Source organism: Buceros rhinoceros, unplaced genomic scaffold (assembly GCF_000710305.1).
Source record: "Buceros rhinoceros silvestris isolate BGI_N320 unplaced genomic scaffold, ASM71030v1 scaffold10252, whole genome shotgun sequence".
Taxonomy (NCBI): Eukaryota; Metazoa; Chordata; class Aves; order Bucerotiformes; family Bucerotidae; genus Buceros; species Buceros rhinoceros.
Genome location: NW_010400718.1, coordinates 31945 through 56656, shown reverse-complemented (window position 1 = coordinate 56656; position 24712 = coordinate 31945). Strand labels below are relative to the sequence as shown.

The 24712-nt window shown below is 37.9% G+C and overlaps 1 protein-coding gene across 1 annotated transcript in view; it reads right to left on the bottom strand.

Moving 5' to 3' along the window:
* LMO7 (LIM domain 7) overlaps nt 1-24712 on the bottom strand; it is a 43150-nt gene that overhangs the window by 4851 nt on the left and 13587 nt on the right. Inside the window, exons 14-28 of the mRNA XM_010131999.1 lie at nt 23726-24052; nt 20704-20818; nt 15902-16063; nt 14307-14491; nt 13589-13649; nt 12485-12541; nt 10365-10390; nt 9950-10054; nt 7989-8081; nt 6387-6658; nt 6225-6305; nt 4396-4461; nt 3992-4057; nt 2103-2155; nt 146-365 (exon numbers count right to left, since the gene is read on the bottom strand). Of these exons, the coding sequence (XP_010130301.1) occupies nt 146-365; nt 2103-2155; nt 3992-4057; nt 4396-4461; nt 6225-6305; nt 6387-6658; nt 7989-8081; nt 9950-10054; nt 10365-10390; nt 12485-12541; nt 13589-13649; nt 14307-14491; nt 15902-16063; nt 20704-20818; nt 23726-24052 (1889 nt within the window). The remainder of the gene's footprint in view (nt 1-145; nt 366-2102; nt 2156-3991; nt 4058-4395; nt 4462-6224; nt 6306-6386; nt 6659-7988; nt 8082-9949; nt 10055-10364; nt 10391-12484; nt 12542-13588; nt 13650-14306; nt 14492-15901; nt 16064-20703; nt 20819-23725; nt 24053-24712) is intronic.

Sequence of the window (24712 nt, the reverse complement as noted above, 5' to 3'; positions counted from 1 at the left end):
TTCTATCTGTGTTACTATGCAGTTTATTTTACAGTTTTTCACAGACCTGATTTGTTTCTGTGCTCCGTAATACAAGCTGAAGTTTAGAGTAACCAATCAAAAATATTTGATGAGAGATAACATTAATTTTTAACGGGGTTCCTACCTCCTCATACTATTGCTGTACAGACTAACAGGCTCTTTATGTATACTGGAACTGCGCTGCCTAATCCAGCTGCTGTCTGTGTGTAGAGATGTTTTCTTTCTCATTTCCTGAAGGATTTGCTGTCTCTCCAACTCTGCCGCAGACAGGTTGTGCTCTTTCTGAGACTTCTTCTGTGACTCAGCCACGTTCCAGGACCTCTCTGAATACTTGCTCTGAGTACCTGTTTGGACAACATGTGCTAAGTTCACATTTTTGTGCCTTAAGGCACAAAACCAGTTATCATGCATTCGGCATTCTGGCTCTAACTCCCAAAGCAGTTGTTCATCACCACATTCGGAAGTTCTCCAGTTCCTTTTTATGCCCAGCTGACCTGTATCATTACAGTGCAGTACATCATTATTATTACAATTTTTTTAATCATGTTTCCATTAATGTGGCTTTTTACATGATGTTTAACTTAAATACAAGTAGGTATTTTCCTTCACTTCCCAAATATATATGCATATACAGTTTTTATTACAATTTTTTTAATCATGTTTCCATTAATGTGGCTTTTTACATGATGTTTAACTGAAATACAAGTAGGTATTTTCCTTCACTTCCCAAATATATATGCATATACAGTTTTGTGCCCATATATATACATATACAAACAAACACACACACATTTATTTTTAAAAGGCCATGATCTCTCCTAGTGCCACAGTTTTGACTCTTCCTGCAATACAAACTGAAGCATGTATAGAATATATAGTTGAATGGTGGGATACTGTCTTTCCCTTTAAGAGTTCATTTAAGACTTAGGGGTTTTTCTGTAAGTTGTCCCTGTTTTCAAGAAAACTTTCCTTAAGCAATAAACACATCATTTTATCTTGCTTTATGTTAATATATAGGTATGTGTTTGGGGGCAGAGGGAGAGGGATAATTTACAGAGTTTCTTTATTATTTGGATGTTGTGTTAACTAATCAGTTGAAATGAGATTTATGGTGTCGATGGCTTTTGAAATTTTGGGAAGGGAAACAAACAAGCCTTCTTTCTCCAATACGTGTTGACATATTGGAAGGCAGCAATTTTTAATTTATTTTGTACATCCAGTAACTATTCTTTACAGTAAGACTAATTAAGAAAATTACTCAGCAGTAAGTCATTCAATTGAAATTTCAATCCCTTTAAATACTGCTTTGACTATGAATCTTTGTTTTATTTCTATAGATCGCTATTAAAAAACATCATGGAAATACACTTGCTCATTAGTTTCAATGACCAAACTTAAATGTGTGAAGGCAATCATTTCGATCTGAAAAATATCCTCTAATACACAACTTACTGTTCTATGGTAACTTCAATTACTTTCTTTTAAAGACACGGGAATAGCTTTCAGGCATTTTCTACTGTAACACATTTATAAATCTAGTTTGTTTGCTTAACACACATTCCTCTAAAAACACAGTAACATAACTGAAGGACAACTAAAGAAAGGCAGCAAGGAGCTGGAGTCCAGGAAACCAGCCACTGTGACAGTATCAAGAGCTGACTTCTAGCTGTGTTACTCCTACACGAGTGAAAAAGAGCAAATAGTTGTATTAAATACATTGGTATGTGCAGGTTTTTTTATTGACAGAGTCACCATATCAAGAGCACATACGTCTTCAATGATACACCTACACAATTGGTTTAATCTCGTATAAGTATCAGTCATCTAAAATTGAGGCATTTGAGAGCTGTTTGTAATCATTGCTATGGTCTTCAAGAGAGCAGCTAATCCTATTTGTTCCAGGCTTATATGTTAACTGTATGAATTTCTCCATGGAAACATCATTAAATTGTGGCACAGTATGAATTTGAATCACAATGCAGCTATCAAAAAGCACTACGACAATTACTTTACGACATCCAACACACTTTTTTTTTCAAAAAAAGACATTTTAAAAATAATGGAAATCAAACAGTACTTACCATTTCTGATTGTGTTGAATTCATTCAGTTCTGAAGTTGACTTGGACTTATTCCTAAGGATACAGAAAACATTAATTGCTCTGTCAACTAGCAGATCTTGTCAATAACAAAAATCTTATCATTGCAGACCACAGTTACACAGTCCCTTTTATCACCATCCCTTCCATCAACAAGTTATGCTGTACTTAAAACAAGAGGCAAAAGAGCCAAAGAACAACAGGATACTAAGGGGAAAGAAGATGTCAATATTTAGATGTCAGTATGTAATCACCAGTTAAAAGTTCCCAGTGTTTCAGGTATAAGGAACTGATCATTCTCTTTGATTCAACAAAATATCCGTGTAAAAAAAAAAGTCCTTCCCTGTGGAAGCTTTGTGAAACTACACTCAGACAAAGAAGTGATAAATCTCAAAGCAGGTTATAAATTATTTAACTTCATGAGAAACTTAAATCATACTTCAGCACTGTTACTAGACCATAAGCAAAACATCTCCTCAAACTCTGCATACAGATCATTCTCTGGAAATTTATTATTCGCTGATTTTACCCAGCAGCATAACTTTTTCGTGAGTTTTAGTCAAGAAACGTCATTCAATATACAGAAAGACAAAGGACAAAAAGCTGATTTTCTGACAGTACAGAGCAGGAGCTCCAGCAACATCTCTGTGCTGTGTTATTAGTCTCAAGTAATAGAGCCAGTTTCTTAGTTCAAAATACCTCAAAAAGGAACAGAAATCCTTTCCTGGGTCACAACTCAAAGCTGCTTCATTAATGCATTTACACATACAGCATTGGCTGCTTACCAGTGTTTTGAGGGAGTCTTGTCCTTTGACTATATACAAATGATGCAGAAACTGCATCATATTTTTTGCTACCCCAAGTTCTGATTGCCTGTCCTACGGTGCAGACCTATTTTATTATCTGTTTGAGAAGATACAACAATTTCACAGTTGCTTGTAGTAAACAGGAGCTCCAAAAAGCAGGTCAGCCTTGCGTGAGATGCTTTTAGCACCTGAGTGTCCTCCTCATACGAATATCCAAGATGTAACTATTCTGCGCAGGCACCTTCTGAAGTAAGATTTAGATCTTCTGTTTGTTAGTTGTACCCTGTAAGTTTTGGGGTTCCTTTCAATATAAACAAAGGTCTGCCTACCCCAACTATAAGAACTGATTAAACATGCAGCAGTGGTGATCTTTCGGAACTACTGTGGGTTGCCATTTAAGACAAAGGCTTGATACAAAAATTCTGGATTTAGGTAACTTCAGCAGTTTTTTAACCATAGCCCAGTTACTAAAAGAAGAAAAAGCTGCCTGTTCAAAGAGACCAAATCTGCAGTGGCTAATATATTATACTGGAATAAAACCAAAACAAAAACCAACAATAAAACCCCCAAACAAACCAAACCAGAAAACAGCCAAGGTAAGAGCACATAACTTAACAAGTGGCACATCTACTGTCTTCCCAACAAATATACTGCTGTTGCCTCTTACTTCCCTCCCTGTTTACTCCTTCTTAAATTGCACAATCCTGACTGGGATGACTGCACCTTAGTTTGTATAGTGCATTATGACACAACCACAATATTATCTGTAATTGTTTTCCAGCCAGATAAGTCTAGTACCACCCACATATTTAATTCCTTACAGTTCTGCTTCTCCCAGTAAAATTCTGCTGATTGACTAACTGTTGTTTACAGCACAGCGTATAATTTGCCAAAAGTTTGGCTGCTTATATTCTCAATATGAAAACATGCCACAAAAACTGCTAAACACAGCAGCAATACAAAGTATAAACTCAGCTGCCATAGCTGAAGTTTATTGGAAGTTTCAAAGCTTTCTGACAGAAAGAGCAACATTACAGTCTATACTGAGATTCAGTATCACAAATACCTGGCAGCAAGTGACTGGCTAGGTTGCTCCTCAATGGTTTTAGAAACTTCATAACGCTCATAATGCCTATGAAAAATAATTTAAAAAGACAGATTATGTTCATATGCAGAAGACAACATACACAGATATAAATTTTTCCTACTAAAAAAAAAATATTCAAAACAGATCCTTAAGGGAAAAAATGAAAAAAAAAAAAGCCCTAACAGTTAAAATTCTGAGACTTAATTTTAGCAGTCAGAAACACAACAGAAGACAGAAAAAGAAAGGTTGTCCCAAAAACTGCCTGAAATTACATTTTTCTCATTTTTCTAAGTGACAAAGAATCCAAACACGAGCATGCCAAAATGGTTAATACCTACTGCTGAAGATATTTCAAGCTACATATCAATTCAATTTCTTATTACCTGTCAATGAGAGGATGGCCAGCTCGATCCTCTATTGTTTTAGATACTTCATAGTGCTCATAATGTCTAGAAGCAAAATACAGATAAAAGAAAGTATGTATTAAACAAAAAAAAATTCTAGAAATTGAGCAAACAATAAGTATATATAGAGAAAACTGAAAAGCTTCAGATGTGTTACTTAGAAACATGAAAATACATAGGGAAAAAAACCCCAGAACTTTAAGATGCTGAAAAGTTACAAGGATATGTCAGTGATTATCTCATCTGTTTCAAAGCCAAAAGGTAAGTTTTGTCCAAACACAAGAGTTCTCTAGAAGTTACATGTATATTCCAGAAAATTGTATATAAATGTTGCAGACTGTAGCCCATAGGGAAACACTCACTAACTTCCAAAGCTCTTCCAGCTGCCCACCCCCAGTCTGAGTGCTCTTTGCAGCAAGTATCGTGCCTTCACAGATGTTTATATAAGATTTCAGATTTCAAGTCATATATTTGGATATCATCATAAAATATCTGGTGTAAAATATTTGCTTTAAATTCCATTTTCACCAAACTTGCTCCTTTACTATTAAGCAAGGCCATCCTTGTTTTTCAAAACACATCCTTTGGCAACAACCTCAGAAGCAATGAAATCCCCTGGCACTAAGCGTGTATCAAGGATTTAGATGTGCAAATCTTGCAGTAGCTTAAAAAGTTACTGCACGAAGTCCTATTACCTTGCAACTGGAGCAAGCTAGAACTGTAGAGATACCCTGGCTCAGCGGCCAAGAAGAACCTGTTTAGCCATTGTTAACAACTGTGACTCTGCATTGCTCAAGCAGCAGTCATTTACAATGAGCTGAAGTAACTCCAGGTCTCCCAACCTTCCCTGAAAACACACGCAATTTTATAATCATATTTTCTTCTCCAAAGACTTAACTTAATACCATGCATTATATTTAGTCATCCCTTACTACTTGTACAAAAATGGGAAAATCCTCAAGAGAAACAGCAAAGCTAGTCATACGCAAAGCAGTAAGTTAAATGCACATGAAATAAGGAAAAGTTACTGTTTTAATTTGTTTCAGAGAGATTAATCTCCAATGATGCCTGTAAACAGTAGTTTAAAAAAAAAAAAAACTTCTGGGCAGGAACACAAACTTCTAAACTAGTAGTTGGGGGGGCTTTGTTTCTTTTGTTCTACTTAAAAACAAAACAAAAACCCCAAAGCTGCTGAAGAAGTTAATGAAACTTTTTCACGCTCTAGAATAAATATATCCACAGTGGTTATTTCTAACAGGCTACAACATCTAAGCCAGTATCTGTTCACTCATATACCATGATCTCCCTCATCAACAAATCAACCCAGTACTGCAATTAAACTATGGCACTGTCAAAGTAAAATGAGAGGGGAGCCTGGAAAATTAGTCATGTATTTGTTGAAGAAGAGTTAACTTTGTAATTCTTCTGAATGACCTTTATGTTGAGCCACTGGCTCTCCAATTTACAGGTTTACACATGGTTCTTGCAAAATCTTCACGCTAAGTGCTTCAGGTCATCTTTGATTTGGCTGTAATTACTGTATTTACGTTTCCTATTTAAAAAATGAAGTGGGTTAATAATAGAGCACTTGATTCATGGGGAAAGACTTTGTCTTATGCCTGATCCTTCTACCTTTAGAAAGAAAGGGTATCCTGTGGTATCTTGCACTGACTGATTACAGTACGGGTCTTACACTAATACTATTATACTAGTTACCATATATTCAGGACATACACACTCCCCTTAGAAATTTATTTGAATTTTTAATGCAGAAGGAAGAAAGAGTACTTCCTATCACAAGTGCACACCTTTGGTACTGAGGCATTTCCACTGACACTTCCCTCTGCCTCTCAGCCTGCCGCCTCTGCTCCTCTATCTCTGCCTGCCGCCTCTGCTCCTCCATCTCTGCCTGCCGCCTCTGCTCCTCCATCTCTGCCTGCCGCCTCTGCTCCTCCATCTCTGCCTGCCGCCTCTGCTCCTCAGCATATTGCTGTTCCCTCGCTTTACGTTGTCTCTCAAGCTCCAGCTCTTGGAGTTCCCTTTCTTGCTCAAAACGCAGGGCTGCTTCTTCCTGGATCCTCCGTTCCTCCTGAAGCCGCCTCCTTTCTTCCTCTTGCCGCAAATATGCTGCTTGCTCACTTCCTCCATATCCTTCTGGTTCCTCAAGAGTACTTCCGTCAGGGCTTGCTCTCCAGCTGGACACAGGGGCAGCTGTTGTGTTTAAGGTTAGAACACTCTGCTCCTGTAACAAAGAATAAAAAAAAGAAATCATGGTTTTAGGGAAGGGAGCTGTTTTTGTTTTGTTTTAAACAGGTTGCTTACTCAGAAAAGTTCATTTTTTTATGAGGGAAGACCCAAACACTTTCCATGGAAGACCCAGGGTGTACTTTGGTTTCGTGTTTTGACTGTCTGCTAGTACATTCTCCTAATGCAAGAGCTTTGTTCCACAGAGCAGCTTTAGTGAGAGCACAGCCACAACTATGTGAAACATTCTGCTTTCTACAGTATCACTTACATCTCAAGCCATCCCATCCCCACTTAAGTAGCCAGGCAAAACAAACTCTTATGTGATAACCAGCATTTCTCCCTACTGTTTTGACCTAGAAACCTGAGACCTACCTAAGAGTGTATACACAAGGTTATACACTGATGGTGTGTATCAGAACAAGGAATTTCACATGAATGGGGGAATGGCAAACCCCCACCCTCCTCCATTCTTCTACATTTTGAAAGCCGAGCCTTGGACCTACTACTCTATGACTCTTCTCTCAGACATGAGAGAAGGTCTTTCAGTGGTCAAAAGACTTCTTAGTTGCAGAGACAAATACTGTTTACGGGTCCATCCAAACCTCTAATGATAGAAAAAATAGGAAATGGTTTACATTCCTGTACAGCAAAGTCCTCTAACAGCTCAAAGAGCTTTCTTATTGAAGCTCTAAGCCTTAGATTACAGTCTACTTATTTGTGACACAACTGACCTAGCTAGGATACCTGAAGCAGCACTTGAATAGCAATAGATAGTTCAGACACGTCCCACACTCAGGAAAAAACCTGTTCATCTTCCCATAAGCAACAGCCACAACAGTCAGCACCTACACGTATTCAATATTCTGAAGCATACCATAGTAAGCGATGAGTAAATTTATCAGAGTAGGATGAATTGGTTGCCAGCAACAAGCCAGGCACTTATGAACATGTCTCGTCATGAAGTAATGAAGCAGAATTCCAACAAGTAGCATCAGGAGGTATATATACAGCAAAGGTGACCACTTCATTCCAGTCACAATAATTAATACATTCTGTAACTTTTTGCCAACATATTACTGATGTTAGTTACCAAACCAATTTGTAAGGAAAAAAGTCAAATTCAACAGGTCTCAAAACATCCCATTTACTCTTTCCTTCCCATTTTCGCAACCTATTTCTACCAAGTCATAGACAACAATTTATATTCCAAAATGAGAAGATAAATGACATAAAATATTTGCCTGCTTGGATGCATCTGTACTATAAGGGAAAAAAAAAAATCATGAAACTAAACAGTCAAAGGTGCAGACAAATTCACAGCCTACCTCATCAAAATATTTGGAGGTCTCTTTTTCTGCTTCTTGCTTAGCTCGTAGCCACTCTTCCCTCAGTTTTTCTTGTTCCCGTTTGTATTTCTCCTGTTAGGTTAGATCAAACATGTAAATAAGAAACATGGTAATTTTTATTTGCATTAAAATGTACTAATGGTATTTAATGTGGTTTTAAACAGGCTAGCATGGTAAACACATGCTTGAGCGCCACTAGGACATCAAGTCTGCCACAAGTGAAAGGAATCCTGGCTCAAATACAGGCCAAAGGAGTTCTGCAAGTGATTACAGAGAATCTGGACTTACTACATGCTCTGTCTCATAACAACTAGCCTCACATCTGTTATATTCCCTGTCTTACAGCTTAGTTCCCATTTGAACAAAAATCAGCTAAGGTATTTCTTGAAAGGTGGAGTGATAATATTTAACTTGGAAATGGGCACATTAATAACAAAGTGATCACTATGTGAAATATGAGGCAGTAATTTGATTTGAGAAAGAACTCTTGGTCTTCTGCAATGTTATCTCAACCAAAAAAAAAAAAAAAAAAAAAAAAAAAAAAAAAAAAAAAAAAAAAAAAAAAAAAAAAAAAAAAAAAAAAAAAAAAAAACACCCCACACACAACTATTTTCAGACCTCCAAATTTGTCCTATGACTGGATTTGATTTGGTTTGAAATCAATGTAATATCTTAAAGTATTACTCAAGTTACACAATAAATGTTTTGGAGGTTTTGTCAGTCACCACTTAGATGTTGGAAAAAGCAAAAATATTTAATGATGTCAAAAGAATTCCTTCTAGGATGTTGGAAATAAGTAAAGACAGACTTCACTTCCTTTCTCTGTTATCTGAAAATTCATTACTAGGATTATGGGGAAGAGAAAGAACATTATTACTCTGGCCAAATTTACTAAATCAGGATTGAAAAGAGGAGAAGCAAAGAAAAGTGACAGCAAAGGACTGAGACTTCTCTCAAGAAAGGGGAGCCAGGTTTTACAGTCTTTAAAGTCATCTCTTCAAGCACCAAATGGAGCACCCAAACCATAAAAGAGACCACAAACATGTTTAGGAAGGCACAGCTCTCGCCTTGCAGAATTTGTAAGCCAGAAGGAATGACAAAAGATAAAACATACAAAAAGTTACAGAGCTGCTTTGAAATGATGGTTTTCTGCTGAATGCACCAAACTTATAAAGAGGGCTTGTGCAGAGTAAATGATGTTCACTGATGTTTCTCCTAGCCAACCGGCTCCAGATAACAAACTTTAATTTAATTTGCAGAGATGTGTCTTGGTGAACGTGGTTGAATGAGCTTATGCTTCACTGAGCTGAGGTCTTTGTAGAGTTGCGTGCTTGGTTTTTTGTGCTATCCTAAGATGACAAACATTGTCTCTTCCCTCCGCCACACTTCCCTCCATCTCTAACAACTAGTTACCAAGGTGGTTTTGCATTAGTAGGTTCAGCTTCCTGGCTCACAGAGGTCATGGGAACCAGGCTGATTCCAACTGATTAGCTGATTGCTAAATAACAGGATGCTAACAGGCACCTAACCACAGCACTGGCTGCCTTCTCTTAATCTCTGAATATAAAGCAGTTATCACTAACTGACTAATCTCATTCTAGAGATAATCGTCTTAAGGGGAAAAAATAAAACTCCTATTCAAAACCGAAAACTACTGTCCCTTAGGTCATTGCTTACCCTTTACATTCTGTTGCCAGTAAGAGTGTAACAGCCTTGTGATGACTGAGCGCTACTCAGTCTGTGTTTGATTTCATGAAGTTCACTAACGCATTTTCCTTTTCTTGCTGAATAATTGCTAGTATGTATAACAGTGCAGCCTAGCAAAAGAATCTCTTAGGCCAGCAGTAAGAAGAGTTGCAGGAGTCACATGTTACTTTTTGTCCCTAACAGTTGCTGTACCCAAGGGACTGCCAAACTATGATTATGAAGATTAATGATACCTGCAATAAACGGTCCTGCTCCTTTTGCCATTTCTCCTGCCGTTTTCGTTCTTCCTCTTGATCCCAAACCCGGCGACTAGGAGCACTAATGGATGGGACTGGGAGCTAATATAGCACAGAAATGTAATAGTATTATCTTCTATGCAAGCAACACTCTACATTTTAAAACTATTTTTTGAAAGAAAGGAATAAAAGCCATTAGAAACATTACAGCTTTATAGTGACAAGGATCTAAATTAGCCTTGTCTTTAAAGGGACACAAAACAGAAAAATCTTAGTCAGATCAGAAAATCTTAGTGAGTACTCTTGGATTTTATCACAATATTAAAGCAGTATAAAAAGCAATAGTAAGCAGTGGGCTTCTTGAAACGACCAGGATTACACAACTAATTAGTAGTTTGTAAATAGTACTTACATCAGGCATTGCAGGCTCTGGGCCTCCTGTGGGATTTGGAAGACAAAAACCAAAAATCATTAGAACCATACATACTCACTACGGCAAGATGCGTGCAAATGTGGAAAGTCCAAGCTTCAGGCTAATCTTTGCTTCCTTAATAAGCCATGCTTGCATTTTGCCCTTCCGAACTTACTTGAGGTCAGAATTCATTAGGTGCTTTCAACTAATGTGTGCAGTTGTTTAAAAGCTTTACATGCTTACAAGTGCCATCAGCAATTGCTTGAATTAGCAGCACATCTCCCACTGTGGCAATATAGAAGTTCTTTGCTATACCTCTCCTATTATTATGAATCCCAACCGTTTAGCATGACTGATTCTCAGAACACTGCTCCAGGGTAGAGCACCTACTCACCTACTGCCCTCAGTGTGAATTAAGAGCAACAGACATCCACAGACAACTCACCTGCTCCCAAAAGCACACTTTAATTTGGTAAGCTTGTCACCACTCACCACAAACCTTATGCTATTTGAGGCTCTTATGCTTGGTTTTAGCTTGTGCCAAGATGATTATTGAAGAGTGACACATGTATTATGCTAATATATTAAAAGCTGAGAAAAAGTGGATTTCAGTGTAATTCTTTCCAAGCATCATCACTATGTTTGTTGTTAGTGGACTTGTTACTTAGCTGTCCAAGTTTCAGTTAAAAAAGAAAAAAAAGCATAAAAGCAACAAGTTGTGACAGTTTTCTGAAGGGTGACCACATGGAGAAAAGGTCAAATTGAGGATTCTAAAGACACCTAACGAGTCACAGATTACTGTCCAATCTATAAACACACAATTTTGTCTTATCAGATAGCAACAGCCGCAGTGACAATAGGACAGACTGGATCTCCTGCAACTGCACTAGGAGATGCTCAAGGGAGGCACGGAGGCAAGGGAGCACCTATCTGAGCTGCTGTCTTCTCTCACCCCTGTAAGCATATGCTGGCCTGTACAGGTTTAGGGAGAAAAGAAATCTCTCATATCATTGTAATGCTAAAGTGTCAAAAGTTTAAAGTGAACAAAACTGTACTGAGTGTACACTCTAGAAATACACCCTTATCCCTCTCAAGCACAAGTGAAATACTTTAAATATTGTTATAGAATTTATTAAAATAAAAAGCAAACTTCATAGCCAGCCTTTGAAAAAAAAAAAAAACCTCCCTCAAAATAAAAAGAAACCAGCTGCAAAGCAACCAACAATAAAATACCACCATATTGGAGATACAACGCAACAGAAGTATTTAAAAGCAAGCAGAACCACAAACATGGATTTATGCTGTGGCACTTCACATATCACTTCCGGAAAAGACAGAAGCCATCACCACTGAAGGCAAAGTTCTGGCCCCCCTAAAATAATTGGCAAAATGCACACTGAACTTTCAGTGGGCCAGAATTTCACTCTTTCAGGCTATAGCAAAACAGCAAGGCATACGTAGTCTGAAGACAGCATTAGACATACAACATTAGCGGAAGTGCGTTGTGACATGCAAAACACTGAAAAGCAACCTACAAAACCAAAATTGAGTGCCTTGTTTTTTTTGCCTTTAAAAGCTAGCATATTCAATTCAAAATTTATATTGGTCATCTTGGGATCTTGCAACATCACCGCGTAGCGGAAAGCCAGCAGCTGCCTCTTTCCACCAGTTTAGGTAAAAGCATAGAGCTGCAACTCAAGATAAACTCAAATTCATAGTGAAGTGTTTCATCAACAGCTCTTTGAGATCTGCACTAAGCCTCTACTGGAATATTCAAACGTTATTCTTGTTTTGTAGGTAGTAGCAAACTTTAACAGAGAGTGCTATCCTTCTTACTCCTAACCAGTGAACAAAAAAAAAGAATGAACAACATAGAAGAGATTTAAACAGCTATAGATGTAAGAGAACACACAAAGACCCATTACCACAGAGGTAGACCCATGAATTGTAAGAATAACCTGATGACCCTGGGGAAAGAAGGGAAATTAATTATGTTGCTTCGTTGTAATTGCAACAAACAATGCTGAAGAGGTATAGTACCCAGCACCAGACTTGTTAGGAAGAGTGTGCAGCAGGAACAATTTCATGGAAGTACATGAAATGTTAGCTCTTTGGTTTACCTTGTTCAAAAAATTGTGAACGCCTTTTTAAGTTTTTCAAAGAAATAGGTTCAGATGCTATTTGAAAAATACAAAGAATATAAACAAGTCAACGAGGTGATTTTTCTTTTTTTAATAACTATCACCACTGGCTAAGAAACTTCTGTTAGACCTCCAATCTGCAGCAGCATCACTTCAGAAAAATAAAAAGCCCCTGGAACACAAATAAAATCTAAACTTTCATATTAGCAAATACAGTTTTTAGTAGGTTACATCATACACTGATTGGTATTTCATTTTATTACTAAGAATGTCCAACTATAAGAACAGCACAAATGTCAAACTTGGACTCAGATTCTCCCTGTCTAATTTAAGCCTCCTCGACTGAGATGTTAAATTGGACTGCGGAGCCTTATCATCATTTAAGGTCATCAGAAAGGCATCTCCAGGGGGCAACTGATAGCTTGGGGGAATTCTTTCATAAATCGCCACGTGCATTCAAGATAAACTGAAACACAAAGTTCCCATTTAAGGATTGCTGTTCCATTAGGAAGTATACGTATCTGGTTTCTTTCACTGCTGTCAAGTAAGGCTACAACTGTTCATAGCATCGTAAGTAACTTTTATTCATACTAGAAGCATCAGTATCATTCTTCAGAAACAAAAGCAAAATATTAGTAGTAAACCACTTCCCCCAAAACCTCACAACTGAAATAGGGGAGAAAAAAAAAAGTTGAATACTCTTTACAATCTTCCAGGGCAGTGTAATAAATCAGTACTCATACTGACTCAGATTCCACACAACACAGTAGCAATTACAGTGAATTGTGTGTCCTATCCTTCTCTCTCACCCCTCCCTACCCACACAGCAAATTTACAACCACTAATACAGAGTTGTGCTTGTCACTGCTTTGTTGCCAGTTCTCCAACTGCCTAGCACATCGTGGAAGCAAACTACACACTGTTTGGATGCAACTAGATCTCTGCGATACCTGCCTAGTTTTCAGTTCCTTAAAGTCTTGCTTTGCACACAAAGCTGAACAAAGCTTGCGATGGTTACAGGTTTAGTGCCTGTACTTGTTCCAAACCCACACAATTAGAAGATGAAAAGCAACAGTGGTTTACCTCTTTGTTCATTAGAGCCAAGATCTCCTTGCGTTCCATTTATCAATTTTGTTTCTGGATCCTGAAAATGTGAAAATACAGGACTTAAGTTCATTAGATTTGTGGAATTTTATCCAATTACACATCTCCCCTGACAGGAACTGTATATCATACACTTCAGAACACTTCCCACAGAAAGATACAAAACTATCTACACCTTCCTGAGTGTATTACATGATAAAATGACTGCAGGCATTTGAGGGGATAAATAACCAGCTGTGAATTGGCGCCTGAAATAAAACCCATTAGTTTGCAAGAAAGTACGAGAAGCCGACATCCCCCTATATCAGCTTCTTGGCAGGCAAGGTATTATTTGCAAGTAATTTGAAAGCACATATAGGCTGCAACTTTCATTTATGCTAATAATGGTGGTAAAAGTCTTTTCTAAAGAATAAACACTCTATACACTTCAGTTAAAACATAGTCTGCAAATATTTTAAACTTATCATTTAGCAGTGTCCACTCATGAAAGGCCAGAATCAAGTCTTTAAAACAACTTATTTACCTTAATAAGCACACAGCTACATCTCTGTATTTGCAGTATCCTATATGTTCCTTAAGCAGTAAAAGTAAAAATAAGATTTCCAAGGTCTTTTCTCCATCCTTCCCCTGCTAAGGTGTTAAAGTTTTTACTTTCTTGCTTCCCGCAAAACTCACAACCTTTCAAAAACATACTCACAGAACTTTGGAGGCTGCTGGAGAAATCTCTGTTTGTTGGTATGGTGGAAACGTTTGAAACATGTTCTCCAGAAGTTGCATCAATCCATTTATTTTCAGATGTACCTATAATGTTGGTAGCCATACTGGTGAGATTGAGGATTTTATGCCTTACATGTGGCAGGGAAGGCAGGTCTTTGCCCCAATCTTTTTGGTATGTGGAGAATCAAGAAATTAATGTAGACAGTAAAGTCAAAGAACAGAACAAGAGTTAGTGAAAACATTAAAACAAACATACACGCACACACACGCACACACACAAAAAACCCCCCAAACAAACAAAAAAAGCACAACCACGTAACAGAAGAGGAAGAGACACAAATCAGGTGGAATTTGTGAAGACAGACAAAAGGATTTTTATGAGCAGACCGCCTTCCCCAAAAATGCAAGTGTTAGTTGTAAGCCATGTGCAAGTTTACCAGATGCCTTGCTAACATGGACTACAGCAGTTCAACATTAGAGAAAAATTAGAATTCATTGGAAACTATTTAATTGGCATTAGTAAGAACCAAGAAAATTCTTCCAGCTTTACTCACACAAGGTACACTTTGACTCATATACTATCCAGGCAAGTGGCATTTTCATATCCACGCTCCTCAGGAAACACACAGAGGGCAAAACAAAAAGAAAGGCAGTCTAAACTAAACTAGGAAAACTGATGAGGTGAAGACAAATCATAATCCTCAGTCAGACTCCAATATTTCTCTCACCAGCTCCCTAAAATTTATTCAGTGAGTTGTTCCCCACTAAATTTCACTCTTCACTTCTGCTAAGTTGGGATTTGTTTGCTGCCTCTTCCCCACCCTACTATTTTTTCCCCCCACTTCATGACACCTTACTGTCTCTAGCTTCCCACTAAAAGAATGATCTGTATTTATACTGTGAAGGAAGTCACTGGTCACATTTCCAACTCTGGAAAAATTCCTTTGGGACTTCGAAAGGGTATCCTGACCAAACCCATGGCAAGTCTAGAAATGCTGGAAGGCCCTCAGCCAGGATGGAAACCCTCACTAGTCAGTAGTACTTTCCAGAATGATTACAGCTTCACAATACTTGAGTTGATGGTAAAACTCATAGCACACAGATGCTACACCACCCACAAGGTCATATACCACCCAAAACACTTCCTGAAAAAAAGGATCCTCCTTCCCTGATGAAAAGAGGAGCTGCTGACTGAAGGACAGAGGTTCTAAAAAATACTATCCTTGAGAGACCAGCCCCTCTTTGTTTTTGTGGTATGGCAGGAAAGAAAATGTTATATTCCCTTGTGTGGTGATTGCACACTTTTTTACTTGTGCATCCTCTCTTAAAGGCCAGAGAACAGGAGAGAGATCAGTAGTTCAATGCTCTGAGGACTTGTTAAGATGTTTCTAATGCATGAATAGTTAAAAAAAGCCAAGTTGTGTTAAAGTGCAACAGGCATGCTAGCAAACTAATTTAGCTTAGATGCATATTACTACTGTAAGAATAATAAGGACTCTCAGCTGCCAGGCACCATAGAGGCAAAGCTTATTTGCCTTACAGAGCATACCGTATCTGCCTGATGAAACAACTCACCAGTCTGTCCGTATCGTCTGACATCCATGACCAGGTTTCCAGTTTCTAGTGCTCTGCTGATGGCTTCTTCCCACTGACTATAGTCCATATGTGAAATCTTTGTGCCGTTGATAGCAATAATCTCATCATCTACATGCAGCTGACAAAGTGCTGCAGGGCTACCTGCAGCAAACATCACAAAAAATAAAATTACGCCTCCGTTACAATTATTTTTTTTTACCACAGTTATGATTGAGTGATTCCCACCCCCCCCAACCCCACCAAAGAAATGCCTATTGGTGGATATTCAGAAGTCTTTGAAAAATCTACTGCACTGTGAATATAATCTCAGTAAACTCAATACCAAAGTAGTTTTCAATTTGAAACTTCCAAAAATGACAAAGGACATCAGCCTTTTGGACTTACAAGTGCTCACATTTTGGCTAGTCCATTTAAGAAACACACTCTGGGTCTGCTCCTGTCTTCACTAACTCACCTTTATAATCTTTATCATTGGGAGTGGGGCAGGGTGTGTGTGTGTGTGGAAGGAGGGCATGGGCAGGGAGACAGAGAGACAGCACCACAGTGTCTGCAGCCAACAATTAGCAGAAATTCAGCCAATGTTTGGGTAATCCTCTTATTCACACACTGCCCTCCCCACCTGCCCCCAGAAACAAAACAAAGAAAACCCCAGCCTCCACTTTGTTAATTCCAGAAGAAGCTGGATTTCTCATTTCTTGTTTACGACTTCTGGACTTTATTTATTCATGCTGCTTTATTGCTTTGCTAAAATAGTTTGTTAATTTAACTGGTAAATGGACTCAAGATGTTGCTGGGTGCTATACAGTTAGACTTCTCTGGATTCTACCTATTTTGTCAATTAAGAGCAAATTTTATTGCAGCTTGGACTTTGAATTCTACTGATACTTTGTAAGACAAGCTGTACTTTAAACTCTCTTTCATCTGCTACTAAACATTGGCAGGTGATCTCACTACCCTAGGGACAGAGAACATATGGAAACAGTTAATAAACTCTTTTCTATTTAATTCAAAAAATGGATGAGCTGTGAAACTAAGACTTCCCTAAGTAAGATTTTATCAATTTCATCTGAACGGTTCTTCCATTAACAATTATTCCGTTGGCAGAATAGAAAATGGAAAAGCCAAGTGAAAATGTAGTTAAAGATTGCACAATCCCCACGTTAATAAAACGAACTTGAACTACACAATGAGAGCATTACCCAAAGTAAGTAGTGAAATCCACACATCTTGTTTAAAATATACTGAGAACAATGCTATATTACATTATCAGAAACAAACGTGGACAAGTGTAACAGAAGAATTTAGACACCTTATAGTTCTTTGACCTTCTGATTCACTAGTAAAATGCTGCTAGAAATGTGGAACATTCACTGAGGATTCAGATAGCTTTTAATATTCCTGGCACCCAGGGAAGTTAGGAAATGAAGAAATGCTATGCTTTCTAATGCTGCATCAACTAGTGATCCATCATAGTTCACAAAAAAGCCCCAACGCTAACTACTATGCTGGAAGAGTACAGCTCCATATTCTGTTTTTCTGCATTCTTTAAGTATGGACTAAAAACTCCACAAACAGGGATCAGTAAAATTTTCAAACCACAGCAGTTACTTTTAAACAATACTACAGAAGAAAATGTAGGGGTTTTATTCGGAGGAAGAAAACACGGGCAACAGTTAAACTGGAAAAGAGGTACTTCTCCCTAGAGCAAGTAAGTTGTTTAAGTAGTAGATTTTCTTACTACATCCCAATGAAAACAAAACCAACCAAATAATCTCTCATTTTCCATTCATACATAGTTATCTCTAACCTGTCCCCATCTGTTGTTTTTACAACAGATAAATACTAACTCAGTCACAAACACCACCCCCCCAACAAAAAACCAACAAAAAAACAAACAAAAAACCCCCAAACAAACAAAACCTTGAAGGAAGTGGATCAAATTTACTTTGCCCTACATGGCTACAAGCTTCTGACCACAGACCTGCGCACTCCATCAACACCTTCTCAAAAACGTGATTGCAAATAGGGTGGGTGAAAGGGAAAGGACTGAAACAATAAAGATTATATGGCAGCTGGGAAGCTGGTGGAACAATGTCTAGATTACTGACTTCAAGGCTTTCTGTTTACCTAATTTTTAGTTCAAAGGTTCCACTAAAACTGGAGCACTATCATTTTTTAGGTATAGTAAATGGGCCTCACCAAAACATGTGTTACAAGCTTAAATCTCATTAAGCTTTTTGAGAGCACTTTTAAGTTAATTTTGCTTGCTGAGTAGTTTTCTTAATTTTTTGAAGGAAAAGCATACGTAGAACAGAGTCATTTATAAGCAGTAAAAAGATGAATGCAAGTTATCACCTAAAGGAAAACATGTTTCTGACATGACTTTCTATAGTAGCGTGGTATCGAAGTTGGGGTGGTATTGTCTATAAGGCAGAATGACCAAACAGGTGAAAAACCAGCTGGGCTGTCAGGCTCTGTGGGTAGCGGTTAATGGTTCATACTCAGCCTGGAGGCTTGTTACAAGTGGAGCTCCCCAGGGTTATATCTGGGGACCTGTCCTCTCTAACATGTTTACCAATAACCAGGAAGAGGAGACTGAACACACACTCATCAAGTTTGCAAACCATGCCAAAAGGGAGAGGATAGCTGATACAGTGGAGGGCAGGGCTGCCGTTCAGAGCAGGAACCTGACACTCCACAAGGGCAAATGAAGAATCCTGCTCCTGGGATGGACTAACCCCAGTGATGGTACAGGCTGGGGGCTGGTGGGCTGCAGAGAAGGGCTGGGGGTGGACCCTGTCAGTGGTGGGGCTATATGAACACTAGCATGATCAGCAAATTGAGGGAAGCGACTACACTATTCACCCAGCACTTGTTATGCCACATCAACTGTGTGCACTTTTGGTGTCCCACTGTAAGAGACATCAGTAAACGGACAAGTTCACAGGAAGCTATGGGATGGTCAGAGCCAGAGCACTTGCCCTGTGAGGAGAGGCTGAAGGGTATGATCTTGTTAAGCCTGGAGAAGAGAGGCTGCAGGGCAACCTAACAGCAGTCCTCCCAATGCCTACCGGGAGGTCACTGACAAGAGAAAGCCTGCTCTTCGTGAAAATTTACGGCAGGAGAATACAGCACAGTGGTTATAAACCGAGACAAAGGACAGTCTCACTGGATATGCGGGGAAAATTTTCTCTGAAATATAATTATGCAATGCTCAGAGAGGCTGTGCCGTTTCCGTCCTTGGAGGATCCCAGTAAGGCCCTAGGCAACCTGGTCTGAATTCAGTCTTGACGTTGTTTTGAGCAGGGGTTTGCATTAGCTGATCTTCCAAGGTCCCTTCCAACCTGAATTATCCTGTGACTTATCTTTCAAAACAGGAAAAGCAACATACAGAAATGCCTAGCTGAAAACACATCTTACACTTTCAGTGGGCTGTCTACCTCTTTCATCATCCGTTCCTTTTAAAGGAAGCTACAGCTACTGAAGAAGGATATAACATGAGCCTAGTTGTTAAAAAAAATATGTTAAACATAGGCTATAAACAAGAACACTAAGATACTGTTCATTCTCCACTCAATCTTTTTTTTTGCACCCTTCTTTGAGAGAATGCTAATAAAGCATAACCCAGGTAGCAGCCACAAGGCCTTCATCTTCTCCGTGCCTACAGAGCTGGGAACAGAGCCCATGTGGACCCTTGCGAATGACAAACAGGAACATTCACTACCTTCAAGCTTTTCATTAACAGCTGGCAGCGCACAGACCCAGTCCTCTGCCTCCACGTAACAAATTTAAAACAGAAGACTAGCAGCAGGGAAAGTAAATGGAAAGTTATTTTTCATGCAAAGTGAATATTAACAGTTACAATCTAATTATGAGAAGTACCCAATATAGCGAAGAGAGGGCTAAAAACTGAATTCGGAAAAATAAAAAAAAAAATAAGACCGCTCAATAAGTGCTGTTAAATGATATTTTAACCTCTATGGAAAGCATAACGAAGGGCTAACTAAATGAGAAGTTTAGTTCTCCTAATGAGAAGTTATTTCTCCTTTCTCAGGATGATCTTTTGTTACTTGGAAGAAAGGGCACAACTGAATATTCCTCAAGTATTACTGGCAATGGGAAAAACCACTCTTCAGGAAACGAGTCTTTGATTTGCTTGATTTTTCATTGGGTTTTTTTAATTAAGAAAACTGAGCTTGTTCTCTGCAGAAGACTACTATTAGTAATAAACTTCATGTATATTTCAAGGCAACAATTCCTCACTATTAATACATCTGAAAACACCTACTAGAAATCAATTTAGAAGTTGCAACTGCTACAAAATATTAACTGTCTCCAAAATTCAACATGATTAAAAAAAGTAAAACTAAAATAAAAATATCAACTCCTAACTATGATTCCGCGCATGTGTTTACAAAGGATATAAAGTGAAATCTTTTAAAAATTAGCTGAAAGGAATAAGCTGGATATTAAAAGTCTGTATGCGCCCTTACTGTTCTGTAAGGGGCTTGGTGAATGTTTCAGTGATCACATTTATGCCTTTCCAGTGGTTACAGAAATGTCCTTGATTAGGAAAACAAGGTTTTGGTATTTCTGAATTCAATCCGTTTCAAGAGACGAGGTTTCACAGAAACACATTAGCAAACTAAATACTGGTTTTTCAATTCTCCACCTGATTTTTTAAAAATATTTGCACCATTCTTAACAGCAAATGCCTTAATTTAGAAGCCTTCATAAACTAAACCCAAGAACAAAAATTTGTATAGTTAGTACACATTTACCTTCTTCAACTGTCTGTACAAAGGCCCCTGAAGAATTCCACTTTGTTGTAAACCCAAAGCTGCGACTGTGGCCAGGTCGCTGGTTTATACTGATTCTCATTTCACTGTACTGTTCCTGAAAAATAAAACATGACGCTATCGTATCTGGTATCACAGGAGTCTAAATGAGGGAAAGTTTATCCTCTAAATAAGTGAGGCTGCTCACAATGTGCACTTTAATTATCTATTATTAGCAACACAAAGGAAATGGCATTAAAAGGCAGTTAAGCAACTAATCCGGTTTTTTATTCAAACACGTATGTTTTCTACACGTATATTAAGCTGTGCATTTCTCTTATTTTAAATGTTTCCTAACACAGAATATGAGATATTTTTATATATATATATGAGATATATTTTTCATATTCCTACAGAATATGAGAAATTTGAAGAAACTAAACCCCTAAATGGGTCTTCATGGAGTCTTGGGAATATGTGGAATGCACTGCCTCCTGAGTGCATCAGTCAAACAGAGATGTGAAAAAGCTAGGTAACAGTAATTCATCGTTTTTTCTTTATTGCACATACCAAGCAGGCATCATTGGTTTCTTTTATGCTCAATGCTGCAACTAGATTTACTTGGGTAAACAATCACCTTTTTAATCTTGTGGGAAATACTCCTAGTTTGCAATGGAGACCTTAGATAATAAAATTAATCCCAGAATTAGCTAGAATACGTATCTTCCATTGCAGTGGACTTTCAATGAATGAAAAAAATTACCATTTTAAAGTGCAGAAATATTTGATTGGGAAAACATTTTGGAACACATGCTTTCAATCCCACAATGTATTATGAACATGTGTTGCATATATTAACATTTTAATGTGAACTCATTAAAAAACAATTAAACTGACATTGTAATAGAAGAAAAAAAAAAGTAAAACTTTTCCTGTCAAACACTGTTAAAATAGACATATTTCGGAAATACATGTGTGGAGGAGACCCTGCATGCTTATACGTATGCATTAAATGTACACCTATCCTTTAGTTGCCTAGTGAACCACCCTTCCTGATGGGTGGGATTCATTCACCCTAACTTAAAATATTTAATAGTCTAGGTGTTTAAGCCAATTCACCGAAGCTCCTATGTTGGTAGGATGCAACAAGCAGCTGCAGGGAGCACTGCAAAAGCAAATGTAGCTGGCCAGATTCTCTGGGTAGGACGCAGCTAGAGGAGGCTTCAGCAGTGCCTGAGTGCTGGGTGCAGAAGTCAACGACACTGCAAGGCAACCAAGGGAACATCCTGAGGTTTGGCTTTGTACTACAAGAATGTTCCCAGCAAAATGCTCCCAGACACAGCCCAGGGCAGCAATTAAATCCTTTCTTCAAAACTCAGATACTAGCTTGCAAACACTCCCATGCAACCCACGTCCTTGGGCGAGTAACAGTACATCAAAAGCAAGTCCACCAATAGACAGGTTAGCACACTGCACTAGAGAACATACAAAGCTTTTGAATTTGAGTGTGTTCCTGGAAATTATTGTTATTTTTACTTCCACCCTCCCAACCAGGCTCTTCTTCAAACCTACCTCTTGTCAGAGGAGTAATGTAACTTTGTACACTGAATGTCATAATTTGAACAGGTTGTCTTCAAAACACTTTGTACTCCAGAAACCTCGTTGTTATTGTTTTGATGATTAGCATACTATACCAGTCTCTCAACTCTGACAACGATTTACAAACATGTCAAATGGAACGTACATTCCTTAAATTGTTCCCCAAAGAGGCTGTAACACAAGCTTTTTTAAATTATTATTTCTGATAATTTATTTAAAACCCCCACATTGCTCATTTGCATGAAAGACAATTTATAATCTTGTGATTAATGACAAGAAAAAGATTGGACCTAGTACATCTCGTTCTTATTTGGCTCGTTTAAAGTGATACAAAGAACCCATATTGAATTGAACCAGTTTTCACTGATTAATTCCTCTGCCTGATTTTGCTGCAACACAGGGAAAAATAAAATTATCATTATCTCCTCCCTTATACAACAATCACTCTTTCAAAAAATCATGATAATTTCACTGCAAAGGCCAAGGGGTATCAGGAGTAATAAACCAAAGTGTGTTCCCTTTCCACAAGTATTTAGGAAGAAGAATGATTCAAGGTGACTGAATTTATAAAAAGCTGTTGTGGAAAGTGATTCCTTAAATCGGCATCCAAGATTTATGATCATCACCCAAGCAACCAGCACAAATAACTTTTACAGCAGCATCAGAAATGCAAAAATTCATCTCTAATCTGTCAAAGGGTATGAACCACATCATTAGATATTACAGAAACGTATAAAGGTATTTGTTGGTTATTTCTTACATGTGAAACATGAAATCAGTTGGAAGAAACAGCACATGAAGTTACTTATTCCAAAAAACCACTGGAATACTCAACTCTTGGACAAGCACATGTACAAAGACAAGGTGATTTGTTTTAGAATTCATTAATGTGACCATTAGATTAAATTAATGAAAATATTTTAAAAAAACAAAAGCAGGGTTGGGGTGGAGGGCTTAAGTCACAACAGATGGAAGAAAGAATAGCATGATACTAGTGTTTCTGGTTGCTTTTGAAAAGTTGATCTTTATTTTGCACCACCAGTTTACAAGTGCAAATGAATGCTACAGCAGCTCAGACCAGTCATGTAACTGACATAACTGAATGTGCACCCAATGTGCTAATTTGGAGAATAATAAAAACTTTGCAACCATCAAACAATATTTGAAATAAAGCTTTTGAATTAGAATGAGAAATAAAATTACACACATGACTTATAAAAGGTAGGGAAAAAATAAAGCAAAAGAACCAATTATCTTGTTTCCAGATATTCTCTTTTCCCTGAATTAAATCAAAGGATATAGTAGTTCTCTGAGCTGTTTTCTGACTACCAAAAATACTTGCATTAGATGAATTTTTATTTACTTTCTCTTTTACTCTGATTTAGCATTCAGTTACACTAAGTAATCATATTATTTCCATACTTACCAGTGATTTTGAATTCTCAGGCTCTGGCAGACTCACATTTTCTGCAGAAGATGCAAGTGAAAGAGAATCAGGAACAGAGTAATACTCTCGTTTAAGAACACTGCTTCCAGTATCTTGGTCTTGGGATTGTACAGGTAATACCAAACTAGGAGGAGGTGTTGACTGAACACCTTCTTTTTCCTCCTCCTCCTCCTCACCTCTGCTTCTGAATGCACTAGTGGAGAGAGGGTGTGCAGAGTCTGGTTGTGAAAATGAACTGCTACTGAACAAGGTTTGAGTTCTTTTAGCTTTTTCTACTTCTCCATTGTGTTTCTGGGTATCGTCCATCTAGGATAAAAATGAGAGTGTGGTACATATGTGCTTTTAAAAAAAAAATCTCTAATCTTTCAGCAATCTAATTATTTAACAAAAAAACCCCTCTCCCTTTCATGCAAATTCTGGTTACTGTACCCATTAAGAATGACCTACTTTAAAGAAGAACAACATATTTTTTTTCCCTTGAAGTGCTTGCAGAATAAATAGGCCAAGCTTTTTAAGATAAACTTGTTAAAATCATCTGATTAGAAAGATTTGCATTCTTACCATTTTTAAAATTGGATTTAGGAGAAAGCTATGAAATTTGACATAGTAATCAGGGGTGAGGGGTGGTCTGAAAAAAATCGATTTCTGTGTACAGTGCTTTACTGAGCAGGCAAATTTTAGGCTAGCATAAAACTTCAATTTCAACAAAGACAGCACAGCAGAGGAAACATATCACCTGACAAATTTGTCTTTAATAGTTAATTATGTTAACTTAGCTTCAGACAATTGCATCCGAAGGCAGGTTTTTTGATAAGGAGACTTATTACAAGTAATAAAAAGATTATTCTATCAAATCTCTGTCAGCCTTATTTCTAGGAGTGCCATTAAGTACAGAAACATGACTGAACAGCCAGAGCCACGACAGAATTGCCTGCTCTGTTAACATAGCCTTCATCAAACAGCAGG